The sequence below is a fragment of the Eleutherodactylus coqui genome, chromosome 1, assembly GCF_035609145.1.
Source record: "Eleutherodactylus coqui strain aEleCoq1 chromosome 1, aEleCoq1.hap1, whole genome shotgun sequence".
Lineage (NCBI taxonomy): Eukaryota > Metazoa > Chordata > Amphibia > Anura > Eleutherodactylidae > Eleutherodactylus > Eleutherodactylus coqui.
In genome coordinates, this window is record NC_089837.1 from 270,502,669 (window position 1) to 270,529,278 (window position 26,610).

At 44.2% G+C, this 26,610-nt stretch overlaps 1 protein-coding gene across 6 annotated transcripts in view; it reads left to right on the forward strand.

Moving 5' to 3' along the window:
* The first annotated feature begins 346 nt into the window (after nucleotides 1-346).
* The window catches only part of BLTP3A (bridge-like lipid transfer protein family member 3A), a 243,303-nt gene continuing 217,039 nt past the window's right edge, over nucleotides 347-26,610 (forward strand). For 2 of the 6 annotated variants that reach the window (XR_010793253.1, XM_066608930.1), the window contains exon 1: nucleotides 349-541. Coding sequence is in view for 5 of the 6 variants with exons in the window: in XM_066608930.1 (XP_066465027.1) it covers nucleotides 498-541 (44 nt within the window). In the remaining variant the exon portion in view is untranslated. Of the gene's footprint in view, nucleotides 542-26,610 lie in introns of all 6 variants that reach the window. The other 4 variants (XM_066608943.1, XM_066608920.1, XM_066608911.1 and 1 more) reach the window with 4 other exon arrangements.

Genomic DNA, 26,610 nt, shown 5'->3' on the forward strand with positions numbered 1-26,610 from the left:
TTTATGTCATTTTCAGCTGTGTTCCCCTCAGAGTGCCTCCATGCAATACAACATATTATTAAAATAAGTTTCTTTACTTGCTATATACCAAAAAAATAAATAAATGAAGTTTATTGCAAATAAGAAACCAACTTTAGCCCTGCAGAACTTCTGCATCGTCTGTGTGCCGTGTAGCAGCGGCAGTAGGCTCCACCACTCAGCCTGTTTCGAAAGCACATTGCGTGGTTTTATTCTCTACTGCAGCGAGCACAATTCGTGTCTACAGCGAACTATGTCACATTTCTTACTATACTTACCGCTTCACAACACAGTAGCACAGCTTTGAGTGTACCAAGATGGCGGCGAAACATCTATGGTATTTTTTTCAGGCTAGCAGGCCATCACAGTTCCGCAGCATATTCCTCTCTATGGTAAGATAAACCGCTGAAACGGGTAGTCGGGATGCAGGTGGAGGACTGCGTTTTGGAGGAGCGTAGAGAAAAACCACTACCTACGGGATGGCAGCAATCATCAAGAGACAGATCCTAAAGCACTTATCAAGGTAATACATGATGGAGGGTGAAGCTGGCATTCCCTGGCGTCGTCTCGATAGGCGGGCATACGGTTGTGATGTTTAGTGGGAAGCCCATCGGTGTGGTGTATACAGCTGGCTGCGCATGTTATCTATAGGACTGTCATCCTTCATCACTGACGAGCAGGTTTCTCTCTGGATTGTGAAGCAGTTTCCTGGCTGTGACAGCACAGGCCTGATGCAGGATTCAGATGAGAAGACTCACATGGTCAGCCCCAGAATAGGCTTGGAAAGTCCAGCAATTAAACGGTGATATAGTGCTGTGCCAGTCCTACAAATGGTCTGCACATTTTCAGTCCCGTGGACATGAGTCTTTCATTATGTGTAGAGGGCTGTGTGGCAGCCAGAACTGCTTACCCCCATCTCCCAAAATGTTTGCATTTCTTCCCCTTGAACTGACAAGGTTCAAGCACCAAAAATGTGGAAAAAGCATGCAGATGTTTTGGGTGTAGCAAGCCTGAGAATTTTGTGGATTTTATGCTTTTCAATTGACTACTGAAATCCATATGAACCTTTACAAATTCTGTGAGGTGCATGAAGAGCTTTCTGCAGACATCCCCATCGGAACACGGCCAGCCGGTAAGCTGTAGCCGCGGTTGCAGTAGAGGTCTGAGAACACAGAGACTTCGGAACAGAAAAAGCACCACTCGCATACCCTCTGTATGTGAAGCAGGTTACTAACCCAGATCTCTATGTAAAAAAAAGCTCTGTACCCAGCACTCCCCTGTAGAATTATGCTGGACTGGTTTTGTGTGTGGTTCGGGTTTCCTCAGAAACTTCACCAGTCTTTCTTCTGCAGGGACTAGTGCTCAGAACCGTGAAATTCTGCTAACTTTTGCTGTCTCGTTCAGCAGCCAGAGGAGCTCCACTCAAAATGGGCCAGCGACTGTTTCATCCAAGATTTGGTCTTTCTCAAGCTCCTTGGTCGAAACGTCGCTTGTCCTTTTTTTTTAATTTTACTATGGAGGAATAAGGCTTTATTTTTGATGCATCTTGTCTGCTGCCATATTTATTCTATTTATTTGCCCCTCGGCAATGCGATCCAATGGATAGCGCTGTTCGCATTAAAGTTCCAAAAATGTTTTTTAAGAAGTTAAACATTCAGCTGCCCTCATGGATTGGACCCATGGGGCTGCTGAGACTACTCAGCCCGGTTCTCCGTGCTGTCCTATGGTGATCTGGTCCTCTGGGGCCAGACGCCGGCCTTCTGCGCATGTGCACCAGGCGGCATTACGTCAGACGCATGCGCAGAAGGCCGGGAGCCTGGCAAATTTGAAATCTACTGGCTCCGGCTCATGAAGGTACCTGGGAGGCAGGAGATGTCTCCGCGGTCCCCGGGCCCATGATCGCCGATATCCAATTTATAATGGCGATTATGGAGAAGTGGGAAAGAAAAGTTTAAAAAAAAGTTAAAGTTTCATCTCCCCTCATGGATCCAGGTGAAAATACTCACCCTGGTCCTCCGTGATGTCCCCCAATGATTGGGACCTGCAGTGGGCTTCGGCGCATGCGCCGAAGGCCAAAGAGCCCGGCGAGTTTAAAATTCCCCTGCACCTGGCTGTCAAAGAGAGCCGAGTGCAGGGAGATGTGACCCGGGAGCGCTGTATTCGGTTCCCGGTCACATGATCACATAACGGTGATCATGGAAAGTTAAAAAGTGTAAAAAAAAAAAAAAAAAAAAAAAGTTTAAATTTCATCTCTCCTTACAGATTGTATCCATGAGGGCAGATGAAATTGCATAACTAAGGTCCCCAGATTTGTCCAACAATGGGATCTTGATCCACGGACCTTATCCTGGCTTCGGCTCATGCTCCTGGCAGACGCTTGCACAAAAGTCAAGGATTGCCCGGGAGAATTAAAATCTCAATGTTCCTGAGCAGTTAGCAAAGGTAGCTGAGAGCCTGGAGATGTCACAGAGAGCCGTGGAATGCCGTTCCTGGTCACGTGATTGCTGTTATTCAGTGGATAACGGCAATCACGTAAAAGTTTTAAAAAAAAGTTGAAGTTTCATCTTCCCTCCCTCACTGTAGCAATCAGTGAGAGGAGATAACACTTCTTACCGGAGGCCTCCGTATTTGAACTCCAATGCAATCCTCCTCCAAGGACCTTACCCGGCTCCTGTGCATGCGCCCGTCGGCAAAATTGCAGACTCATTGCAGGAGCCCAGGAGATTTTAAATCTCCTTGCTCCCGGTGACCAACGGTCGCCGAGAGCCTGGAGCAGTGACCGGTGGCCTCGTTGAGCAGTCCCCGGTCACATTATAAAAAAGTAGTGATCTACCTTTGGCCGGTCTCATATGACCAGATAGAAATTACGTATTCCACAAGCATTTGATCTGCGGTAATACGCGGTTCAATCAAATGCACTGGATTACACATTTCCGCTCACATTAGCGGGTTGGAATTATGTAATTTACTTGCAGAAAACAAAACACAGCATGTTCTATTTTACCGCACATATCCGCAACATGGAGCGCGTTGTGCGCTATTGTCGAGGATATACCCGCAGCCTATACCCAACTACATTATGTACAGACTGCGAGTACCCGCGTGATCGCTAAGCAACGGCAAGGGAAATATAAACAAGGAAAGGTGTACTGCGCATGACCGCCTGTGTGAGTACGCAGTTATGGGCAGTACATTACATGGCCGTAAGCAGTGCCACGGCCGGGCTCACAGCTGGGATCGGCTGCGGGCCTCCGCAAGCAGATCCCACATATGGCCGTGTGAGCCCGGCAATATTCAGATTGCTACCTGTAATACGTAATTTACAAGAAGCCTTGGGAGCGCTCACCTTCCTGCAGTCCCAGGAGCAGCTTGTTGAGCGCCTTCTGTGTGAGACCGCAGCGAGCTTACAAAACCTCACAGAGCAGTACTTTCTACGCCCCATCCTTGCTACTGAGGTCAAGAAATGCCCCCCAAAAAAGCATGGGAGGAGGAGGGATACCGGATTTTATTGCCCCATGTACCCATCCCAACCAGGCCCCTGTAATTACCCCTGTCTTTGGACATACCATGCAGTTTACATTATTACTTTTATCTAAGATTTGGGGAATGCCAAAAATGGGGATGTTGGGGTTGTTTTTAGGGAGTCATTTTTTTTCTGCACAAGTGAGCAATGGGGCCTGGAATTTATTCAGTTGTGCCGTGAAATCCAATGGGTGTTTACTCCATTATAGGCCGAGCCATGTGTCCTGTAAGTAGATTAGGGCCACAAGGGATATGTTTATGTAAACGGGACAAACGGGTATCCATTTTGGGATGAAAGTCTTCATTCATATGTGTGCTATACAAAAAAAACTCTTTAAAATGACACAATTGGCAAAAAAATGAAAATTGTAATTTTTTTCTTCTGCTTTGCTTAGATTCATTCAAAAACTGTGGGGTCAAAATACGCAGTACACACCTAGATAAATTCGTTAGGGAGTCTAGTTTTCAAAATGGGGCATTTGTGGTTTTTTTTTGTTGTTTTGACCACCCAAGGGCTCTACAAGTGTGCAATGGGGCCTAAATAAGCTTTAAGCAAAATGTCTGATCTGAGAGCCACCGGCTGCTCCTTTCGGTTTGTGCCTCGTTTTGCATGCGGACATAAGATTAGGTCCACAATGGGTATGTTTCTGAACACAGGACAAACAAGGGTATCCATTTGGGGGTGTAAATTCTCATTTTCATGTGCACTATAGAAAAAAATCCTGCCTTTAACCCCTTCCCGCTCCAGGACGTACCGGTATGTCCTGGGAGCCTGGTACTTCCCGCAACAGGACGTACCGGTACGTCCTGGGGATAGCGCGGGATCACATAAGATCCCGCGCTATCCCGCAGCGGGAGCCGGCTGTCACTCACATCCGGCGTCCCGCTGCAACAGCGGGGGGACATCGGAGATGCGCTCCCCGCTGTTAACCCCTTCCCTGCCGTGATCTAAGTAGATCGCGGCAGGGAAAGAGTTCACAGAGGGATCGCGATCCCTCTGTGTCTCCGGCCGGCTTTCGCGATGTCATCGCGAGAGCCCGGCCTGTCGCCATGGCAACAGGACGCCAGACACTGGCGTCCTGTATTGCCTGTGCCTATAATCGCTGTATAGGCGATAAGGCATGGGAGAGCAGTAGCTCTGCCATGCCTTATCACAGCGATCATAGGCATACTGCTGCAAGTCCCTCAGAGGGACTCAAATAGTGTAAAAAAAAGAAAAGAAAAATATTAAAAAAAGAAAACTGTAAAAAAAAATGTAAAAAACCCCTTTTTTTATGCTTTTTCTAATATTAGCATAAAAAAAGGGGGAAAAAATGAAAACCCCACATATTTGGTATTGACGCGTCCGTAACGACGTGTACAAAAAGTTGAACACACTTTTCATTTTGTACGACAAAAAGCGTTAAAAAAAGCGCTAAAAAACAGAGGCAAAATGCTAATTTTTAGCATTTTGCCTCCCAAAAAGTGCAATAAAAGTGATCAAAAAAGCCGTACATTCACCAAAATGGTACCAATAAAAACTACAGCTCGTCTCGCAAAAAATAAGCCCTCATAGAGCTCCGTACATAGAAAAAAAAAAAGTTACAGGACTTTGAATGCAGCTATAGAGAAAAAAAAAAGATTTCCAAAAAAAAGGGGGTTTTATTGCAAAAAAGTGTAAAAACCTAAAAAAATATAACAATTTTGGTATCGTTGTAACCGTACCGACCCGCAGAAAAAATTTTGTGTCATTTATGCTGCATGATTAACGCTGTAAAAAAAAGAAAAAGAAATCTATGGCAGAATTGATGCGGTTTATCTCCATGTTATCATAAAATTTTTTTTTTTTAATTTTACGATATTGTCTACGTACCCAAAAGTGGCACCGATAAAAACTACAGCTCGCCACGCAAAAAACAAGCCCTTATACGGCCGCGTCCACGGAAAAATAAAAAAGTTATGGCTTTTGAAAAATGGAGATGAAAAAATCGCTTGGTCCTCAACGCCAAAATAGGCCATGTCATTAAGGGGTTAAAAACACATATTTGCAAAAATATGAAATTTTTATTTTTTCTCCTCTAAATTGCATTAACTCCTGGGAAAAAAAACAGTGGGGTCAAAATACTCATGACTTCTCTCAGTGAATACATTGAGGTGTAGTTTTTAAAATTGGGTCATTTGTGGGGTTATCTATCATTCTGACACCTATGAGCCTTTGCAATCTTAACTTGGTGTAGGAAAACAAAATGTTCCTCAAAATGTTGATAATCAATGTTATATTTGTTGATAATCAATGTTAAATTTGCACGCTCGGACCAGTAAGCAGTTATTCGAGAAGAGCGATGCTCGCTCGAGTAACTGCCTTATCCAAGCGTGCTCGCTCATGTCTACTCACCAGAGGCTAGGTTCCAGCATCCGGCCCGTCAGTAAAACAGCAGTCAGGAGGCAGCGGGACCCGCGGCAGGTGCAAGTACATCGTGCACATAGGTTCTGATGTCTAGCAGTGGTGCGGCCACCGGCTTCCAGGAATGAAACAGCGCCGCATCATATGCAGGGACGTCAGATGCACGCTGCGGCGTGAGGATAAAGAGATGTGTTTTATATACGGAAGGCTGGACAATAATGTTAAAAGGCCAATTTTGTTCCGATTATACAGCCAAAATGGTGAAGGACGAACAGCAAATTTTATTGCAAGGAAATCACATGCAGTAAGGAGGCCGCAGGACCCGTTGCAATTGCAATTGCTTCTGCATCTTGCGCTTAGGTCCCGGTGACTAGCGGCTGTCTCCGAGTGGTGATGCAGCGCTGCATTGTGCGTGATGATGGATGCACTCTAGTGGCATCAGCGCACCAAATTCAAAGTGGTGCGCTGGATTTGAATCCCCAAGAGTGTTTCCTACGGGATTCAAGCTCTGCATCTCCTCCTAACGCTATGGACAGCGGAGGTAGCAGGGGAAATCTACAAACTTAGTAGTCCACTTGGACAAAAAGCTCGTTACCTAATGACACTCGCCTGTTATTACATGGATGAAACTCCATAACCAAGCCATGATGAGTAGTTCACTGGAACAGAAGCTCATGGTACAGTATATGATTGGTATAATGGCAATCACCTGTTATTGCAGGATAAAACTCCATAATCAAACCATGGACTGTAGTTCATTAGCACAGAAGCTCATGGTATATAAAGCTATGGTGAGTAGTTCTCTGGAACAGAAACTCGTGGTACATGATTAATATAATAGCAGTAACCTGTTATTACAAGATGGAAATCCATAGTCAAGGCTTAGGGAAGGTTAATCAGGGCAGAAGTAAGTCATCTCCGCCAGATGGTCAGAGAACTAGTCTCTAACCCCAGCGGGTCCCTCTAGATCAGCAAATAAGGGCCTGTCTTTATGAACACCCTGAGGGGATGTGGCACTATACCGTAAACTGGATTAAAACACGTCTAGTAAAAAGGAGATCCCAATTTTAGCTCAGCAGTTTCCTTGCTCTCTACACAAAAGGAAAAATATTATATAATATATAAAGATCCAGATAGTAGACCTGATATATGTGATAATAGAGTCACAGATACAAGAACAAAACTTTATATTACACAGCTAAATCAGAAAGGAGCAACTTTGTAAAAGGCTGGCTATCTTCCATAGAATTTTAAAAACTTTTGGAACTTTGTAGTAAAGTGCCTATTATTGATTTACAAGCGACCGCCTTGTTCAGGCCCAGCTGAAAGACCTCATGAAATCGTATGAGACTGCATGTATTTTCCTAGAAACCATTATAGTAGCCACCTTGGTGGCACGCCTCATGTGCCTGTGGCCCTCATAGCTATGAAACCATCTAAAGCTGGCAGGTGTCGCAGCAGAGCCATACTTTCAAAAAAACCTTTTCTTTTTTTGGGCAAAACGCGTAGATAAACCTATCAAAAGATGGCTTGTGTAATAGCCTCTCTTTACCCCTGAACGAACAAATTTTTGGCCCCTTTTTACCTGTAACTGTTATAGTTACACTCTCCTCTTCAAGAAAGTTTTTGAGCATTGGGTTCGGAATGAATGTATTGGAGCCGTTATCCAGTCCCTTTAGTAAAACAGTTTGTTTTTTAGGATTATTATTCGTCTTTGCTTGGGCTGCTAACTTAACCATACTTAAGTCAGAGTCCCTTAATCAGTACATTTCTGAATTTCGTCTGAAATTAATTCTATTAAAGGGGTTGTCCCGCGGCGAAATCAAAAAAATTTTTTTTTCTACATACCCCCACATTGTGCCCCGTTAAAAACAATCCCTTTGTTATTTTAAAAAAAAAAATCACTTACCTGCATCCCCATTCGGGCAGTTTCCTCTTTTCTTCTTTTAAAGATGGCCGTCGGTCCTTTCCCAAGGATGCACAGCGGTTTTCTCCCATGGTGCACCGCGGGTCTTCTCCCATGGTGCACCGTGGATTATCATCTCCTGTTTTGCGTTCCATCGCTGGATGGATTAAAACATTATTTCAGGGGAACAGTGGGTTTCCTGTCCAGCTTATGCCTGCTCTAAATCCTCGAGCTTTACAGAGTTGAGAGCAGTTTGAGAAATGTCGATTCAAACGGAAAACATAATTTGCGAGAAACACATAAAAATATTGTCGGCTAACGGTGTCTTAGTCAGTACCAGACACCATCTTCAAATGTCTATCAATAGAATATTCTCCTGGGCTGTGAACTAGATAGTCCTTATGGGCTATTTATCTAAAAGGCTCTCAAAACATTATTGTAGATTTTGCTGGGAAGGTTAGATCCAGGGGAATGGTCCCCTAAAACTAAACATATTCGATCTGTTGATCTGGCTAACCCCAGATAGACCTCTTGCATCAAAGATAAATTCGAAATGCTGGGATTTTTTTCCTTAAATCCAGTAAACAATCACCTGGCGCCGAATGCATCTTCACAAGAATGGGACATGAATTTGGCATATCCTTTTCCTCCTTCCCTTAAATTCTCGGACTTTGCATTAAATCCAGAACGTTTATTTTCCTAAAGCGGTGTCGACGTTCCACAGGTAATAATTCTGCCTTTCTTCTGTCAGGTTTTTTAAAATGACAAAGAACAGCGTTTGTGCAGTTTAGACGTCAGGCGCGCAGTCCTGACCTATTCACAGGTCTCACAAACCTTTAAACAAATCAGATAACTTATTCTTTAAATATCAAAATAAGGTAAAACCAGCGTCTGAAGATGCCATCGCTGGATGGATTAAAACATTATTTCAGGGAGCATCTAAATCCAGAGATCTGCCTTCCCCTGAGGGGTTGAAAGCCCACACTACAAGGGCTCTCGCTTTCTCGTGGGCTGAACATAGTGAAGTTCTACAGAACATTTGTAAAGCTGCAACGTGATGTAACATCCACACATGGTCTAAGTGTTATCGCTTGGATCTCTATACTGATAGGGAGCTGGCCTTTGGGCGGAAAGTCCTCCAGGCAGTAGTCCTTCCCCCATCACACCCCCTCTAAAAGCTTTGTAATTTGGTATATCTCCATGTGTGTGCTGACAGGACGGATGCTATGGAAAGGCTAGAATTATTCTTACCGTTAATTCCTTTTCCATGAGTCCGTCATGACAGCACATACTTTTCCCATCCTTATGAATTACTGTATATTGTGCATGTAAACATAACAGTGTGTTGTTTTTTCAACAACAGTAAAAGACTAGGCCACGTATCCGTTGTGATGATTTGAAGTCATTGGAGATGGATGGTGGGAGGTGGCCTTAAGAACTTTCCTCTTATTGAAAATTAATAAAAACACTTTTAAACAGAAAGAACTTTCCTCTTACTGTCTCAAGGAGCTCAGGCGGGTCAACCTCTATCTGTGCTGTCATGATGGACTCATGGAAAAGGAATTAAAGGTAAGAATAAGTCCGCCTGCAGAACATGCCGCGATTTGTTTTCCGCGTGTATTTTCACGTGGACAAATCACAGCCATCTGCCTGGGATTGCGTTAGCTAATGCAATCCTTTGCAGCCGGGCACGGGCGGAAATTCTACGGGAATCCCGCCTCGGAATTTCCGCCCGTGTGCATGGGGCCTAATTCTAGTCTCTTTCTGGCATTGCTTCTGATTTTTGGAATTTAGATTGATTTTTTTTATTTATTTATTTTTTAGATTGTTTATTTTACAAGGTCAAAATTAGGCTAGGGATACACAATTAGGCTAGGGATACACAATTAGGCCAGGGATACACAATTCTCCTGGCCCATGTCTCCAAGCCTTATTTTGGAGTTCAGTCATTTCTGAATTTAGGCTCATGTGCATGACAGTGTTTTCACAGCGTATTACACGTGCGTCTCACGGCTGCGTAATACTCAGTGAATGAATCATAGAATGGTAGAGTTGGAAGGTACCTCCATGGTCATCCGATCCAACCCCTGCTCAGTGCAGGATTCACTAAATCATCCCAGATATTTGTCCAGCCTTTGTTTGAACAATTCCATTGAAGGAGAACTCGCCACCTCCCGTGGTAACCTGTTCCACTCATTGATCACCCTCACTGCCAGAAAGTTTTTTTTCTAATATCTAATTTGTGCCTCCTCCCTTTCAGTTTCATCCCATTGCATCTGGTCTTTCCTTGTGCAAATGAGAATAGGGCTGATCCCTCTGCACTGTGACAGCCCTTCAGATATTTGTAGACAGCTATTAAGTCTCCTCTCGGCGTTCTTTTTTCCAAGCTAAACATTCCCAGGGTTCTGTTGTATCTTGTCTCCACCAGAAGTATAGGTGGAAACAAGGTGTAACCAGTTTGACAGCCAGGTGACACCCACAGTTCATGATTGACTGCATCCTCCCCAGCCACGTCTAATGTGCGCCTCCAGCCAGCATGCATCCTCCCTAGCCTCGTGTATTGTGCGCCTTCAGCCAGCATGCCTTGCCACGTCTCCCCTCCTGGCTGCTATAACAGTGAAGCTGCCCGCTCGCACTTTCTGTCCCCCTGCTGGCTGCTGTCATAGACCCTGTCCCTTTGCTGTTCCTTGTGCCGTAGCGGTTACCCGCTCCTGGCTTTTGTCACTTACCCTGTAGCGGCTTCGGCAGTGTTTAAGGTTCACGGTCCACCTCTCCCCTCCCGGCTGATGTAACAGTTAAGGTGCGACCTCGTACACTGTGTTCCCCTGCCGACTGCTGTCACAGACTCTGTAACTCGCCCTATAGCTGCTCCGGCAGTTTTCCGCTGCTGGCCTCTGTTTCTCCTGCTGCAGCACCACTGACATGAGCATGGCTGCATGTAGCACTCCTGTGGGGCAGAAGCCATGGTGCTCTGTCACCAGCAGGAATATAATTGTGAGAGCGGCAGCAGCACCGGCTCCCTGCCTCCCACTGCGGTCGCTGATAATGCTGTGCGCTCCTGAACGCACCTCCGTCTGTTCCCCCGGCTGCTACTCGTGTAAACCAGACTCTAATCCTAACCCTCATCCTAACTCTCAAGCCATGCCAAAACCACACCCTAGCCAATCGGCAGCTTGAGGGTGTTAACTGGGAGGATTCTGTCATTCCCTAGGTCTCCACCCATCCTTCTGGTGGAGACAAGATACAACAGTACCCATTCCCAGATCCTGTAACCGTTCATCATAGGACACAATTTGCAGACCATCTCACCATCTTCGTAACTTTTCTCTGAACTTGCTCCAGTTTGTCTGTCTTGTTTTAAAGTGGGGTGCCCAGAACTGGACACAGTATTTCAGATGAGGTCTAACTAATGAAGAATAGAGTCGGATAATCACCTCACGTGATCTAGACTCTGAGCTTCTCTTAATACATCCCAGAATTGTGTTTGCCTTTTTGGTTGCTGCATCACTTTGTTGACTCATGTTCAGTCTATGATCTATTAGTATACCCAAGTCCTTTTCACATGTGCTGCTGCTTAGCCCAGATGTAGAGCTTTGCATTTTTCCTTGTTAAATACCATTCTGTTAGTCGCCGCCCACTGTTCAAGCTTTTCTAGATCTTTTTGAATACTCTCTCTCTTCCCTAGTGTTAGCTATCCCTTCTAGCTTTGTGTCCTTTGCAGATCTGATCAGTTTCCCATCAATTCCCTCATCTAGATTATTTATAAAAATGTTGAACAACACTGGGCCTAGAACAGAGCCTTGTGGTACCCAACTTGATACAGTCTTCCACTTGGATGTGCAGCCATTTATGACTGCTCTTTGAGTACTATCACTCAGCCAGTTGTGAACTCACCTAACAGTTGCCTTGTCAATTCCATATTTGGGCATTTTTTTTCAATAAGTATGGTATGAGAATAGTGTCATTGAAAATCAATGGACTTGCATTGAGCCATGCACGTGTGTGTGTGTGTGTGTAGATCCTGCATATCGATATGCAAGAGAAATAGTTCACAGCATGTTTTATTTCTCTGTGTATTATGCAGCGTGAGCCCTATACACTTGTATTGGCTGCGTATGCAATGCTGTCCATATGCAATACATTGCATATGGGCGGCGTTTTCATACACATCTCGCTCTAAAACAGAGCAGGGAATTCACAAAAAAAGAGTCACTGTGCATGACTGTGCGTGTGATAAGCGGCCATGTGCAGTGCACTCACAGCCATAAATGGTTTCTGCCGGCAGTGCCGATGTTTACAAAATTGGTAATCAGCTGTGGGAAGACCCGCAGCATTTTATGGATACGCCCGTGGACAGGAGCCATTAAGGAAATACGCAGTAAACTGTGGTAATGGTTCCTTTCCCTCAGTACTCTCAACTCATTGTGGCAGGTTGTGAAGATATAGTAACAGCTTGAAAGGCTGAAAAAAGACATACCATCCATACAGTTCAGCCTTATATACAGTGTTGATTTAAAGGAAGTCAAAAATAAGGCATGAGGTAGAAGCTAATTATTCTCATTTTAGGCCACGGTCACACAGGGCAGGTTCCTGACGGAAATGTCGCGGCTTGGCCGCAGCGAAAAGCCGCGACATTTCCGCTGGGAGAACCGCCGCAGCAGCTTTGAAGCGGCTCGGCCGCTCGCTCTTCCACTGTGGCCGGCGCTCCTATAGAGGAGAGCGCGGCCGCAGCGGGAAAAAAAAAGTAGACATGCTGCGGTTGCCAACTTCGCGTTGCAGAAGCGGCAGTGGCTTCTGACGGCTTAGCCGAAGCGGATTTGCCTTCCCGTGCTGACGAGATTTATGAGAAATCTCGTCCACGTAGCTGGCTAATCCCGGGATTAGCGGCCACATGCGGATTTGCCGCGTCGAAATTCCGCACGGAATTTCCGCGGCAAATCCGCCCTGTGTGAACCCAGCCTTAGTGAAGCAATTCACACTTTTGCAAATAGTGGCTAGTGACACACAGATTGGAACCAGGGTGGCATGTACAATGTAGAGACAAAAGGATGGCTTAGCCACAATAACTGCAGATAGCAGCTATACAATAAATCGCACACAAAAAAGAATATGTGAAAACGCAAGGCACGCTGTCACTAAATGAAGTGAATGAATATACACTTTGTAAAAGAAAAAATAAATCAAACACATAGAGGAAGTTGTTGTTTTGCTGCAAAACTCGGCATGCAGTTACATCTCAAGCAGATATGTAAATGATTTAGAGTTGTGGCGTGATTAGCGGAATGGTCTTGCCCCCTGATGCCCTAAAAGTGGTTCCACCCTTGGCCTATTGAAAGGTTCTCAGAGGCTACTTATGTGTAGACCTTATTGACAGCTAGATATGCCACTACGGCGCAATTTGAAGAGATTTCACCCAGCTAATAGAGTTTAAGAAGGAGCGCATTATTGGAATGCGAGAAACTAGATGATCATATTGACGAATTGCCCACCACCCAGGCTGTTCTCACCAGACTGTTCGGAGGTGTTGGGACCAGTGTATTCAGAGGCAAATTTGGGCATAGTTTGGGCACTAATGACGGAAGTGTTCATATCTGGAGACCGAGTGGTAAGGGCCTCAATCCTACCCTTGCTGTGGAGCAGCACACTGCCCCTTCTGCTAGTGTGATGGTCTGGGAGGCTACTGCATATGACAGTCGGTCACCTCTAGTAGAGGTACAAGCGACAATGACAGCTCAGCGATATGTTCAGGACATCCTGCAGTCACCTGTGCTGTCTCGCATGGCAGGGCTTCCAGGAGGCATTTTCCAGCAGGATAAGGAAGGCTTCCACAAACATTGCCACACTTCCATTGCCTGCCCAATTGCCAGATTTATCGCCCATAGAACATGTATAGGACCATCTGGGGTGTCAAATTTGACAATGTAGGAGTTTGCACGCTCTAGAGGATCAGTTACAATAAATGTGGAAAGATGTGCTGCAGGATACAATACGGAACCTGTATGCCTCCATGTCTGCCTGTATCACATCTTGTATCCAAGCTGGATGCGGTACAACAGGGTACTAGAGCCTCCCTTCAAGTGTTCAGTTTTCTGCAATACATTATCCTGAAACCAATGGGAGCCATGACTGTGGTTACAAGTGCCGGCCACTATACGGAGGTCGCCCTGGAGGCTTCCGCTCCAACCTCTGTGCATTTGGAGCGGAAGTCTCCGAGCCAACCTCCCGTGTAGTGGCTGGTGCCTAAACTGTAGTTACAAGTGCTGGCCACTTCACAGAGATTGACGCAGAGGCTTCTGCTCCGGCCTCTGTGTTAGTGCGGCGCTGACAGCTCGCGGCCGCATAGCTAATCGCTCGGGGTCCCGAGCAATGGACCCCGGCTGATCAACTATTGATGACCTATCCTGAGAACAGGTAATCAATAGTATTTCCATGGAAACCCCCTTTTGAGCAGGGAAGACAAAAACTGCCGATAGCGGTAAGGTGCGCTGAGAAGACATGGGAGTAGGTCACGGATCGAAGCTAGAAGTACTTACCCCCTATTCTCCGTGATGTCCTGCGGTGTTCTGGTCTTCCAGGACCTGTTGCCTGCAGATGTGCGCCAGACGTCATTACATGATGCCCAGAGGATCGGGAAGACCGAGAAATTAAAAAAAAACCTGCTCCTGTCTAGTATGAGTAGCCGAGAGCAGGGGGATGTCACCAGGAATCACTGTATGCAGTTCCCAGTCACATGATCGCTGTTACCAAATGGATAACAACAATCACGTAAAAGTTAAAAAAAAAGTATAAAACGGAAAAGAGAGATTTGTTTCATCTGCCCTCACGGATTGCCGGGGTAATTTAAAATCTTTAAACGTAGCCGAGAGCATAGAGATTTGATGGAGGGCAGTTGTATGTGGTCCTTGGGCATGTGATCGCCGTTATTCAATGGATAATGGCGATTATGTAAAAGTAAAATAAAGTTGTAGTTTGACCTCCCATCATAGATCCGATCCATGAGGGAAGGTGAAATTACGATGTCCCCCCACAGGATTCTTATCCGCGGACCTACCATGTTTCCCCGAAAATAGGACCTACCCTGGTTTTCGGGGGAGGCTTAAAATAAAAGGCCTCCCCCGACTATAAGACCCAGCTAACTTGCATTAAAAAAATAATCAATACTCACCAGGTCTGCGGCGTCCCGATGGTTTCCGGCGTTGCGGCAAGCTGCAGTGTCCTCCTCGTCTGCCATCTCAGCTTCTTTCTGGTGACAGGGCCTTGAATACCCCACCTCCAGCAAAGCAAGCCCTGTGATTGGCTAATTGAGCGCCAGCAGTTAATCATAGCCGGCGCTCGATGAGCCAATCACAGCCATTCAGTGATGTCATTCACTGAGTGGCTGTGATTTGGCTCATCGAGTGCCGGCTGTGATTGGCTGCTGGTGCTCGATAAGCCAATCCCAGCGCTCGCTTTGCTGGAGGAGGGGTATTCAAAGCCCCGCCACCAGAAAGAGGCTGAGCTGGCAGATGAGGAGGACACTGCAGTTTGCCGCAGTGCAGCCGGAGACCATCGCGAGGCATCGAGATCACGCAGACCAGGTGAGTAAGGCCCTCCTGCCCCCTGAAAATAAGACACTGTGCCTCTTTTGGGACAAAAATTAATAAAAGACAGTGTCTTATTTTAGGGGGAAACACAGTATACCCAACTTTGGCGCATGCGCCCGTTGCCAAAATAGCAGACGCAAGCGCAGAAGCTGGAGGGCCCAGAAATTTAAATCTCTATGTTGCTGGCTACCAAAGTTAGCCAAAGCCTGGAACAGTGACCGATCGCCGCGGTGAGTGGTGTCTGTTCAGGTGGTTGCCGTTATACAATGGATAATGGCGATCACGTAAAAGTTAAGACAGTTGAAGTTTGATGCTTCTTTTGATTTGGGCCCCGTTGTCCATACGGACAGAAGATTAGGGCCACAATTGGTATGTTTCTGAACACAGGACCAACAAGGGTATCCATTTTGGGGTGCAAATCCTCACTTTCATGGGCATTATAGAAAAAAACTATCTTTAAAATGATATATTTGCAAAAGTATGAAATTTCATTTTTTTCTCCTCTAAATTGCATTAACTCTTGAAAAGAAACTGTGGGGTCAAAATATTCATGACACCCATCAGTGAATACATTAAAGGGGGTTGTCCCGCGAAACAAAGTGGGGTTATACACTTCTGTATGGCCATATTAATGCACTTTGTAATGTACATTGTGCATTAATTATGAGCCATACAGAAGTTATTCACTTACCTGTTCCGTTGCTGGCGTCCCCGTCTCCATGGTGCCGTCTAATCTTCAGCGTCTAATCGCCTGATTAGACGCGCTTGCGCAGTCCGGTCTTCTCCCTTCTGAATGGGGCCGCTCGTGCCAGAGAGCGACTCCTCGTAGCTCCGCCCCGTCCCGTGTGCCGATTCCAGCCAATCAGGAGGCTGGAATCGGCAATGGACCGCACAGAAGACCTGCGGTCCACCGAGGGTGAAGATCCCGGCGGCCATCTTCACAAGGTAAGTAAGAAGTCACCGGAGCGCGGGGATTCGGGTAAGTACTACCCGTTTTTTTTTTTTTTTTTATCCCTGCATCGGGTTTGTCTCGCGCCGAACGGAGGGGCTATTGAAAAAAAAAAAAAAACCCGTTTCGGCGCGGGACAACCCCTTTAAGGGGTGCATATTATAAAATTGGGTCATTAGTTGGGGTATCCATCATTCTGACACATATTTAAATGGGGGTGTATCAGAGTGTAGGCTGCAAGTATTTAGGCGTATAGAATACAAACCGTGTGATAGGTATTATCAAAATAAAATATCTTGTCCGCAGAAACTTGAAATGTTGTTTTTGAAACTTCATTTCCCAATTCTAAACAAATGCGCACATCTTCCAAATGAAGTGGATGTACACTGGGTCTGAGATAAGATAAGTAACATACATATGGTGCGAGATCAACGTCTATAATATGGGCGAAAGTTAAATCCTATATTTCTACCACCCAGAGTCCGTGGGAGATTCAATGGGCAGATGAGATTAAAATGCATTTTCATAAAGCTTTAAAGTGTGTAGGTTCAGTTTGGCATTGTTATAAAAATCTCCAACTAGTATGATGGGCAGTTATGTATCGTCTATCATGTTTCGCTGACCTTCTTTGTACTCTCACAAGTAAAGCTAGTTTCACAAGGGCAATTGTGATTTGCCGCAAGAAAATAGCATCTTTATCCCCGCAACTTTTGAGCATCAGTTTTCTCTTGAGAATAATCTCACATCGCATCACTGCTTCCCCTGGGAAGACGCGCAATTTTTTTTAATCACAAAAGTCAATACAACTTTTTAATGTAGAGCCTTGTGTGGCGCAGAGTGTAAGCTCTCGCTCACGACCTGAAGGTTGCAAGTTCAAACCCCGATGGGTAGCAATCAGGTAGCCGGCTCAAGGTCAACTCAGCCTTCCATCCTACTGAGGTCGGTAAAATGAGCACCCACCTTGGTGGGGGGTAATAAATTTTAAAAAAATTACAAAAAAAAAATTAAAATTTAAGCGATGCGTAATAAGTTGGCGCTATACAAATAACAAGATTTTTATTTAAAGTTAAAAACGCATCACACGAAAATCGCAAGTTTGTGCGATGTGATTACAAAAAAAGGCTCCATAGGGAAACATGGGAGATAAAAAAACATATCGCATAAAGATATGGCATGTTAAAAAAAATTTTTTCTTTTAATATCGCATCAGTAAAAACATCGCTAAGTGGGAAGAAAATCATTGAAAATTACTTGCATCCCACAAAAATCGCAGAATTTTATCATCAGAGTGAAACCAGCCTGAAGGCTCATTCACATAGGTGTATTACCACCACGTATTTACCAAGGGTATGGACTTTCACTTTTTCAATCACACCTGTTTGTCAAGTGGACACTGCGTATGATGCGCAGGAGAAATAAATCGCAGCATGCTCTATTTTTCCGCGTATCAAACACAGCCCTTGAAGGGTTGTGTATGAAATGCTGTCTATACGCCGGCATTTCGTATATGGTCAGCGTTTCAATACGCAGCCTGGCTGTGCACAGATCGGAGAAATTGAAAGAAAAAGTTACACCGCGTATGTCCGTGATCAGAATTACGGGCTTGCGCAGTGCCAATCGCAGCCTATACACAATCTCTGCTGGTAGAGCATATGGGCTACGATGCATACAAAGGGAGACTTGCAGTGTTGTACGCATACGCTCGTGTGAATAAGCCCTCAGGGTGGTTTCACATCTGCACTCGGGATTATGCTTTCCTGCTCCGTTAAGGAAGCAGGAAAGGGGAATCCTTGCTGCTAAACCATTAACGTTTCGGGACCAAACCAACCAGCATCGGACAGACACTATTGACTACAGTGGGGTCCTTCCGCTTTTCCCCCAGCCTCCTGGCTTTTGGACAGAAGAAAAAAGTGCTTTTTATTGCAGTATTTTTAGCCGGCTCTGTGATGGAATCTCACATCACAGACGGAGGTTCCAGCTGAGATGTGAAACCGGCCTAAATCATTGTTCCCATTCTGCTACGTCTTTATTTCAGTTACAAAAAACTGAAGCAAAACGGAACTGAAAGCCCTTTTTTTTTTTTGAAAACCCATTATTAACCCCTTAATGACGCGGCCATTTTTCGTTTTCCATTTTCGTTTTTTCCTCCCCCCTTTAAAAAAATCATAACTCCTTTATTTATCCATCCACGTCACTGTATGAGGGCTTGTTTTTTGCGGGATGAGTTGTATTTTTCAATGGTGCTATTTAAAGTACCATATAATGTACTGAAAAACTTTTAAAAAATTCTAAGTGGAGTAAAATGGAAAAAAAACGACATTTTGCCATCTTTTAGTACGTCTTGCTTCTACGGCGCACAAATGGCAACAAAAACAACATGATAACTTTATTCTATGGGTCGGTACGATTACTACGATGCCAAACTTGTTTAGGTTTTTTTTTACTATACTCCTCTTTTTTTTTTTAAAAGACATAAAAATTTTTTCAATTATTTTCTGTCGTCATTTTGTGCGCGCGATAACTTTTTTATTTTTCCGTCGACGTAGTTGAGCAAGGTCTCATTTTTTGCGGGATGTCCAGTAGTTTCTGACAGTACCATTTTGGAATACATGTGACTTTTTGATCGCTTTTTATTGCGTTTTTTCTTGGAGACAGGGTAACTAAAAAAGTGCATTTCTGGCGTTCTTCATTTTTTGTTTCGGACGACGTTCACCGTGCGGGAAAAATTATGTGCTACTTTGATAGATCGGACTTTTACGGACGCGGCGATATCAAATACATATTTTTAATTTATTATTTAGATTTTTTAATAATAGATATGGCAAAAGGGGGGTGATTTAAACTTTTACAACTTTTTTTTTTTTTCAATTAAAAAAAAACTTTATTGATTCTTTTTTTTACTTCACTTTGAAGTCCCCCTGGGGGACTTTAAGATGCGATGCTTTGATCGCTCCTGCAGTATGACGTAATGCTATAGCATTACGTCATACTGCTTTTTGACAGGCAGCCTATGAAGCCACCCCACGGGGATGGCTTGATAGGCAGTCTGCTAAGGCAGCCCTGGGGCCTTTCATTAGGCCCCCGGCTGCCATGATACGTGCATGGCTCCCCCGATCTCACCGCGGGGGGGCCGCGCGAGACCCCCGAACATCGTTCGGGGGATTTAAATGCCGCTGTCAGAATTGACAGCGGCGTTTAAATGGTTAATAGCCGCGATCGGCCGCGCGGCCGCTCGCGGCTATTGCCCGCGGGTGTCAGCTGTTATAAACAGCTGATGCCCGCACTGTATGAAGAGAGGTTGCCACGCAACCTCTCTTCATACATACCCCGACGCTCCATGACGTACCAGGTACGTCATTGGTCGTTAAGGGGTTAAAACCTAAATTAATGTGAAAAAAAACACCAAACAAAGCAACAGACTTGTTTTACTCTTATAAGTTTGGAAGTGGCCATCAACTGACAATGTGGAAGGGGTGAGTAGCCATATGGTAAGCTGCAACGTGTGCTATAAGTTTACAGACAGAGGAAAAAACAAATTTCACCTGCCTGAAATTCAAGCTTGTGTGTCTATTGGAGAAAAAGGTGCAAAGTCTTCAGGAAGGAATAGCTACATTGAAACCCCATTAAAGAAGACGAGGAATTCCTTGACTGAGCTGAAGTAAGTATTCAAAATGTTGAAGGAAAATACAATTTCAGTGTCTCTAAGTGAGACCTTAGGAGGCAGTGATCATGCTATCCTTGAATTTTGGATAAAAAAGAGGAGGATGACCTGAGAAGACTTAGACCTCAAGTTTGAGTTTTCAGAGGGGAAGGCAGATTTTAATGAACTCAGAAAGAGAGTAGGAAGAATCTAAATGGCTGGATGTTCTTAAGGATAGAAATGTCCAAGATGGTTGGGAAATATTATGAAATGAGATTCTCAAAGCACAATCTTTAACAATCCCTAAAAGAAGGAAGAATTGGAAGCATTTAAAGAGACCAGGATGGATTAACACTAGAGATGAGTGAGCGTACCCGCTAAGGCAAACTACTCGAGCGGTGGGGGAGAGCAGCAAGGAACGGGGGGGGGGGGGTGAGATCTCTCTTGCTCACTCCCGCAACTCACAGCTCTCCCCCGCCGGCACCCGAATCTTTAGAGACGAGCGGGCAGGTACTCGCATAAGGCACTACTCGCTTGAGTAGTTTGCCTTAGTGAGTACACTCGCTCATATCTAATTAACACAGAACTTGCACACATGTTAAAAGAAGAAAAATATGTTTAACTAATGGTAAGAGGGGGAAATATCTAAGGAATATAATACACTGCAGAAACTGTAGGACGTGTGTCAGAAAACCTAAAGCTAATAATGAATTGAGGCTTGCAACAGAGGCCAAAAGCAATAGAAAAGGATTTGGGGGGTATGTCAAAAGCAAAAAAAAAGTCAAGGATGCTTACAGGATGAAAATGGTGAATTGGTTAAAAATGATGTTGAGAAGACTAAACTTTTAAATTCCTATTTTGTATTTGTTTTCTCTCAGAAAGTAGATGTAACATCAACTGCTCTTCCCTGTGCTATTGGTGGAATAAAAGAATGCAAGAGGGATGTTGGGGAAACACTTAGCTAACTTAAATGAATTGAAGTCTCCAGGTCCAGATGACTTACATCCTAGGATACTAAAGGAAGTAGCAGAGGTAATTGCTGAACTATTCACCATAATCTTTGAAAATTCCTGGAGAACAGAGGAAGTCCCAGAAGATTGAAAAAGGGCAAATGTTGTCCCTATCCTCAAAAAAGGGGAGAAGGTGGATCCAGGAAACTGTAGGCCTGTGAGCCTGACTTCTATACCGGAAAGATCTTTGAACAAATTATTATACAGCATGTATGCATGTACTTGGATTAAAATGGAATAATTAACCAGAGCCAGCATAGGTTTGTAACAAACAAGTCATGCCAGACTAATCTAATTTCCTTTTATGACAGAATCACCTACTGGGTTGATCAGGGAAATGCGGTGGATATAGTATATCATGACTTTAGTAAAGCATTTGACAAAGTATCTCATATCATACTTATTGAAAAAATGACCAAATTTGGGATTGACTAGGCAACTGTTAAGGGGATTCACAACTGGCTGAATGATCGTACTCGAGTGGTCACAAATGGCTGCACATCCAAGTGGAAGAATGTATCAAGTGGGTTACCACAACGCTCTGTCCTAGGCCCAGTGTCGTTCAACATTTTTATAAATGATCTGGAGGAGGAAATTGATGGGAAACTGATCAAATTTGCCAATGACACAAAGCTAGGAGGGATAGCTAACACTTGGGGAGAGAGTATTCAAAAAGATCTAGAAAATCGTGGACAGTGGGCAGCAGCTAACGGAATGGTATTTAACAACGAAAAAATTGCAAAGTCCTACATCTGGGCAAGAAAAAGTGTTAAAAAGCACATGCAGAATGGTAGGAATTGGGCTAAGCAGCACGTGCGAAAAAGACTTGAGTTTACTGCCATAATAGATCATAGACTGAACATGAGTCAATAATGTGATGAAGCAGCCAAAAGGCAAACACAATTCTGGCATGTATTAAGTGAAGCATATAGTCTAGATCACGTGAGGTCATTATCCCCCTCTACTCTTCCTTGGTCAGACCTCATCTGGAATACTATGTCCAATTCTGGGCACCTCAATTTTAAATAGACATAGACAAACTGGAGCAAGTTCAGGGAAGAGCTACTAGGATGGTAAGTGGTCTGTAAACTTAGTCCTTCGGAGAACGGCTAAAAATTTCAAGCATATTTAACATCCAAAAAAGAAGGCTAAGAGGTTACTTGATAGGTGTCTAGAAATTCGTGAAGGGCTGTCATAGTGCCGAGGGATCAGCCCTATTCTCATTTGCACATAGACCAGAAGCAATAAGATGCAACTGAAAAGGAGGAGACACAGATTAGATATGAGAAAAAAGTTTTTGGCAGTGAGGGTGATCAATGAGTGGAACAGGTTGCCATGGTAGGTGGTGAGTTCTCTGTCTTCTAGCCTCAAATAGAGGCTAGACAGACAACTGTCTGGGAGGATCTAGTGAATCCTGCATTGAGCAAGGGGGTTGGACACGATGACCTTGGAGGTCACTTTTGACTGTACCTTTTCTATGATTTTATGATCTTCTAATAGCAAATTATTGAATGTCTGCAACATTCAAGCACACAATCGCCTGGAAAAAACATACTCTAAGGCCTAATATTCACGTGATTTCACCTGTGCCTAAAGACATGAGGCCAAAAATAGATTTACTCGCCTGTCTGGACGTAGCGCAGGTCTCCTCCGTCGTCGCCAGATCTTCTTACTTCTGAACGGCGGATGTGCTCGGGAAGCCAGTGGTGTTCCGCAAACATGTGCCATGCTTTCCTTTTTTTTTTTTTTTTCTTTTAATGTCCTACTTTGCTGCAGATCCGAAGGACTAACATAATGTCATTTGAGTCTGTGCCGCGGAGCGGACTGCTTCCATTGAGTGCAATAGAAGCCATCCTTGCGGGAAAACCGCAGAAAATGGAGCATGCTACGATTTTTAATTTTCATTTTATCCCGGCGTCTGGATTTATTATCTGCAAGTATTTAATTAGCTGCGGATGCCCAATGCATGTCTGTGGACATATTGAAATGCAGATGAACCGCGTGGGTCATCCTCGCGGATTCCACAATTCAATGTTGCCTCATTGAGGCCTAATGCGTAGTAAAGTGCTGCTTCAAATCTGGACTTGTCCACCTTGTTGCTAAGGCCAACAGAGGAATACACCTGTAATGTTCCACGAAAAGTAATATAGGCATAGTTGGCGAGTTGGAACCAGAGCTCTTTCTGATATATCCTCCGAATTCCGTGATACACCCTTGTTTGGGAGCTGTATGTTTGCTGAGCTTATTTTCCTGGAAACTCTCCAAAGCAATTTTTGTCTTCAATGTGCTGAACAGGCAAAGGGGATTGGGAAAGGTACCTTTTTGAAAAGGTAAACAATGTAAATTAAAGTGTCATGCTAAAGATTCTTTGCCCCTAGAAATCTGGCAACGAACCTACCTATTCATACCCTTGCTTTATTTTCTCTTTGATTTGGAATGGACAGATACCTTAAATGGTCTCGGTTTCAGAGGCAAACTTGCAGCTGATCAAATACTTTGACCTCTATGTTTGCAGTCAAAGATCAACAGCGGGACTCCAACATGACAAATTCTTAAAGCGTGCAAATTCACCCAGCAACCCAGGCCCGAATCCCTCTCAACTATTCCAGGAGGAAGCGTTTGATGAGGTAGCCATACCTACCATTCTCTCCTTATTTTCTGACTTGGGGCCCATTTACACTGAAAGATGATCGCTCAAAAACCGCTGGAACAACAGTTTGACTGACAGTTTTGAGAGATCATGTTTGCATATCTCTTAGGTAGCTAATTAGCTACTTAAAGAGCTATATGCAGGCTGAGTAGGATACTGCAGACAGCTCTGAGAACAGCAGCTGCTTTGCATATGCAAACAGCTGCTTTGTTCTCAGAGCTTTCAGCTGGTATCCCGCTGAGCTCATAGTTCCGAGAACAGCAGGAGCATGTACAGCTGCTTTGTTCTTGGTGCTTTCAGTGCGTATCCTGCTGAGAAGTGCCAGTGGTATACCAGCTGAAAGAATGCGATCAGCGCAGCCCACTGAGAAAATCAGCGTGCAGTGCTGATAAGTCATCACTGATTTTTAGCTTGCGATGAACGAATAGGGCAACGACAGTGCACGATGGCTGCGCGTTTAGACACAACGATTATCTCTCAAAAGATGGCTTTTGAGCTCATTTTGAGTGATAATCGTTGTGTCTAAATGGGCCTTTACAAACATCCCCACCACCTGACCTTCTGCACCAGGCTGGGGTTGCAAAGGAGGTTTACAGATTTCTTATTCCACTAATTTATAAACTTCTCGAGTTGCTTTAGACTTCTATAAATTCTGCTTTTTCCCAAATGTCTTCTCAAATGATTGCTGACTTAGAATCCAAAGGAGATGATAAACAACTATTTAAAACCTTGGTTACCTATTTGCGCCAACAAGAAGCTTCAGAGATGATACTGAGGGAGAAACTGGAAAACCAGGACAGATGGAACAATTTAATATTGATAGGTGTTCCAGAATTGGCGGTGGAAGACCCTCTTCTACTTTTCTTCACTCATAAGATTCCCCAGGCACTTCATTTGGATATCCCACCTAAACCCACTTAGAGTGGAACAGGTACACTGCGAAGCCCAAAACCAATTATAGCAAAATTTATGGATTGGGCCACCAAGGAAACATTGTTGCATGCCTATTGCAGCCAGAAATAATTACTGGTTGAGGACTAAAAGATTCTCATTTTCCAAGACTTTTCTGCCCTGGTTACTCAAAACCAGAAAAGCTTTTGTTGATATTTGCAACTACCTACATAATCAAAATGTTCGATTTCAGCTTCTATATCCAGGCAAACGGAGGGTGAATTATGAAGGCTGCACTCTACTTTTTAAAGACTCTGCTACGGCTAAAAAGCATTTCCATGTCGAGGAGGTCAATGACCATTCTAGATCTGATGGCCGGGATGCGGACCCGTGTCCCTGCAGAGGCCCACGGCTCACCCGCTCCCGGCGTCTCCTCCCTGTGCTGTGTGCCGGCTGCCGCCCAGCTAACACATGTGCAGAGCGGAGCCGGCCCATCACTATTGAATTTTTACAGAAATAGATATTGTGTGTGTGTGTGTGTGTGTGTGTGTGTGTGTGTGTGTGTGTGTATGTATGTATGTATATATATATATATATATGTGTGTGTGTATGTGGCACATGTTGGCACATATCACTTGGTTCTAATATGTAATGGCTTTATTGTCTCTTGTCTCTTCAGCGTTTAATTTGTTTTACTTTTTGCCAGTTAGACTGGGCCACTCTTTTTCGCTCGCTGGGACGGGAGGGAGCAGACCTACACGCAATATACTAGACTAAGGAATACCATTAAAACATGTATCACCTCTGATGCCTTGATTATGGTGATGTACACCACCTCTGTAGTTTGATAGTGGCACCATTGTGCTCATGCATAGTATACATGCGGTGTCTTAGCAACACAGATATTGCGCTATTGCAGAACTAGTATCGCCCTTGCGCATGCGTGATATGTCCAATCTGGCTGTGGCTGATGACACAGCAGGGAGCTCTCGGGAGATTAACTATCTTCTCACGCTTGCGCTGTGGATCTGTGTCCATGCATGCACAGTAGTTCTGTAGGGACGCCGGACCGTAATGGCAGCCATAGAGAAGTGCGGGAGGCACTGGAACACTGGCAATCATGGACTGATGTATGTAAATGTGTTTCACAACAGCTGTGAAGGGGCTGGGATTTAGTCTGTGCTCTACTTTTATTGGTTTGTGGTTTCTTGTACATGACTATTTATATGTGAGGGATCACAGAGTGTAATTAAGTTTGAGAAAGGCCAATATGACTGAAACGTCGCCATTTTTGTATACGATGGGAGAATAAAACTTTTCTATGGATTTGCACCCCTTCATACTGCCGACGTCTTCTTTCATATCCACTTACACAGCATCGTCTCCAATTGTTAACCCAAAATGTCTCCGGTTTAAACATGCATGTGAAAAGAAAGAAGTTCCTCACTTGCATTACTTGATTCCGACCCGATCTTCTATTTCTCAATGGAGACCCCATAGAAGAATTCCTCTATCTCTAAACTTAAATCCTCTTGGCTTGCAAGTTACTGTACGGTTAACTATACCACTAAATCTTCGAGTAGCTACAGTGTTTCAGGAAGTTATTGTGAATCAGAGGGGACCGTATCTTTCGCTAGGTTTTTATTAGACCTCCTCTATCTACTATCTTTTACATTTCTACATGCCTAATTCCACTGACCCCATTTTTTTCACAAAACTCTATGAACTTTTTAGGCTAGATTTTGACAGTGACTTTAATCCTTTTGACGAAGCCTGTTTGCACCTTAGTGACCAAGCCAAATTTTGGAAATTGATATGCATCACTTTAACATAGAATAACTCTGTGAAGGTTTTTGCAAGTGATTCTGACATATTGTGCTTCATTTAGGTGGTAAAAATAGAGCAATAGAATTTGTGTATATTTATTAAAAGTGCAAAAATTGGGAACATTTCCCCCCAATTTTTTTTTCACATATTCAACTGTAATATCTCAAATATGTGCAAACATACTGGATAAATTTAATAAGATATATATATTTCCATTTGTTTACTTTATTC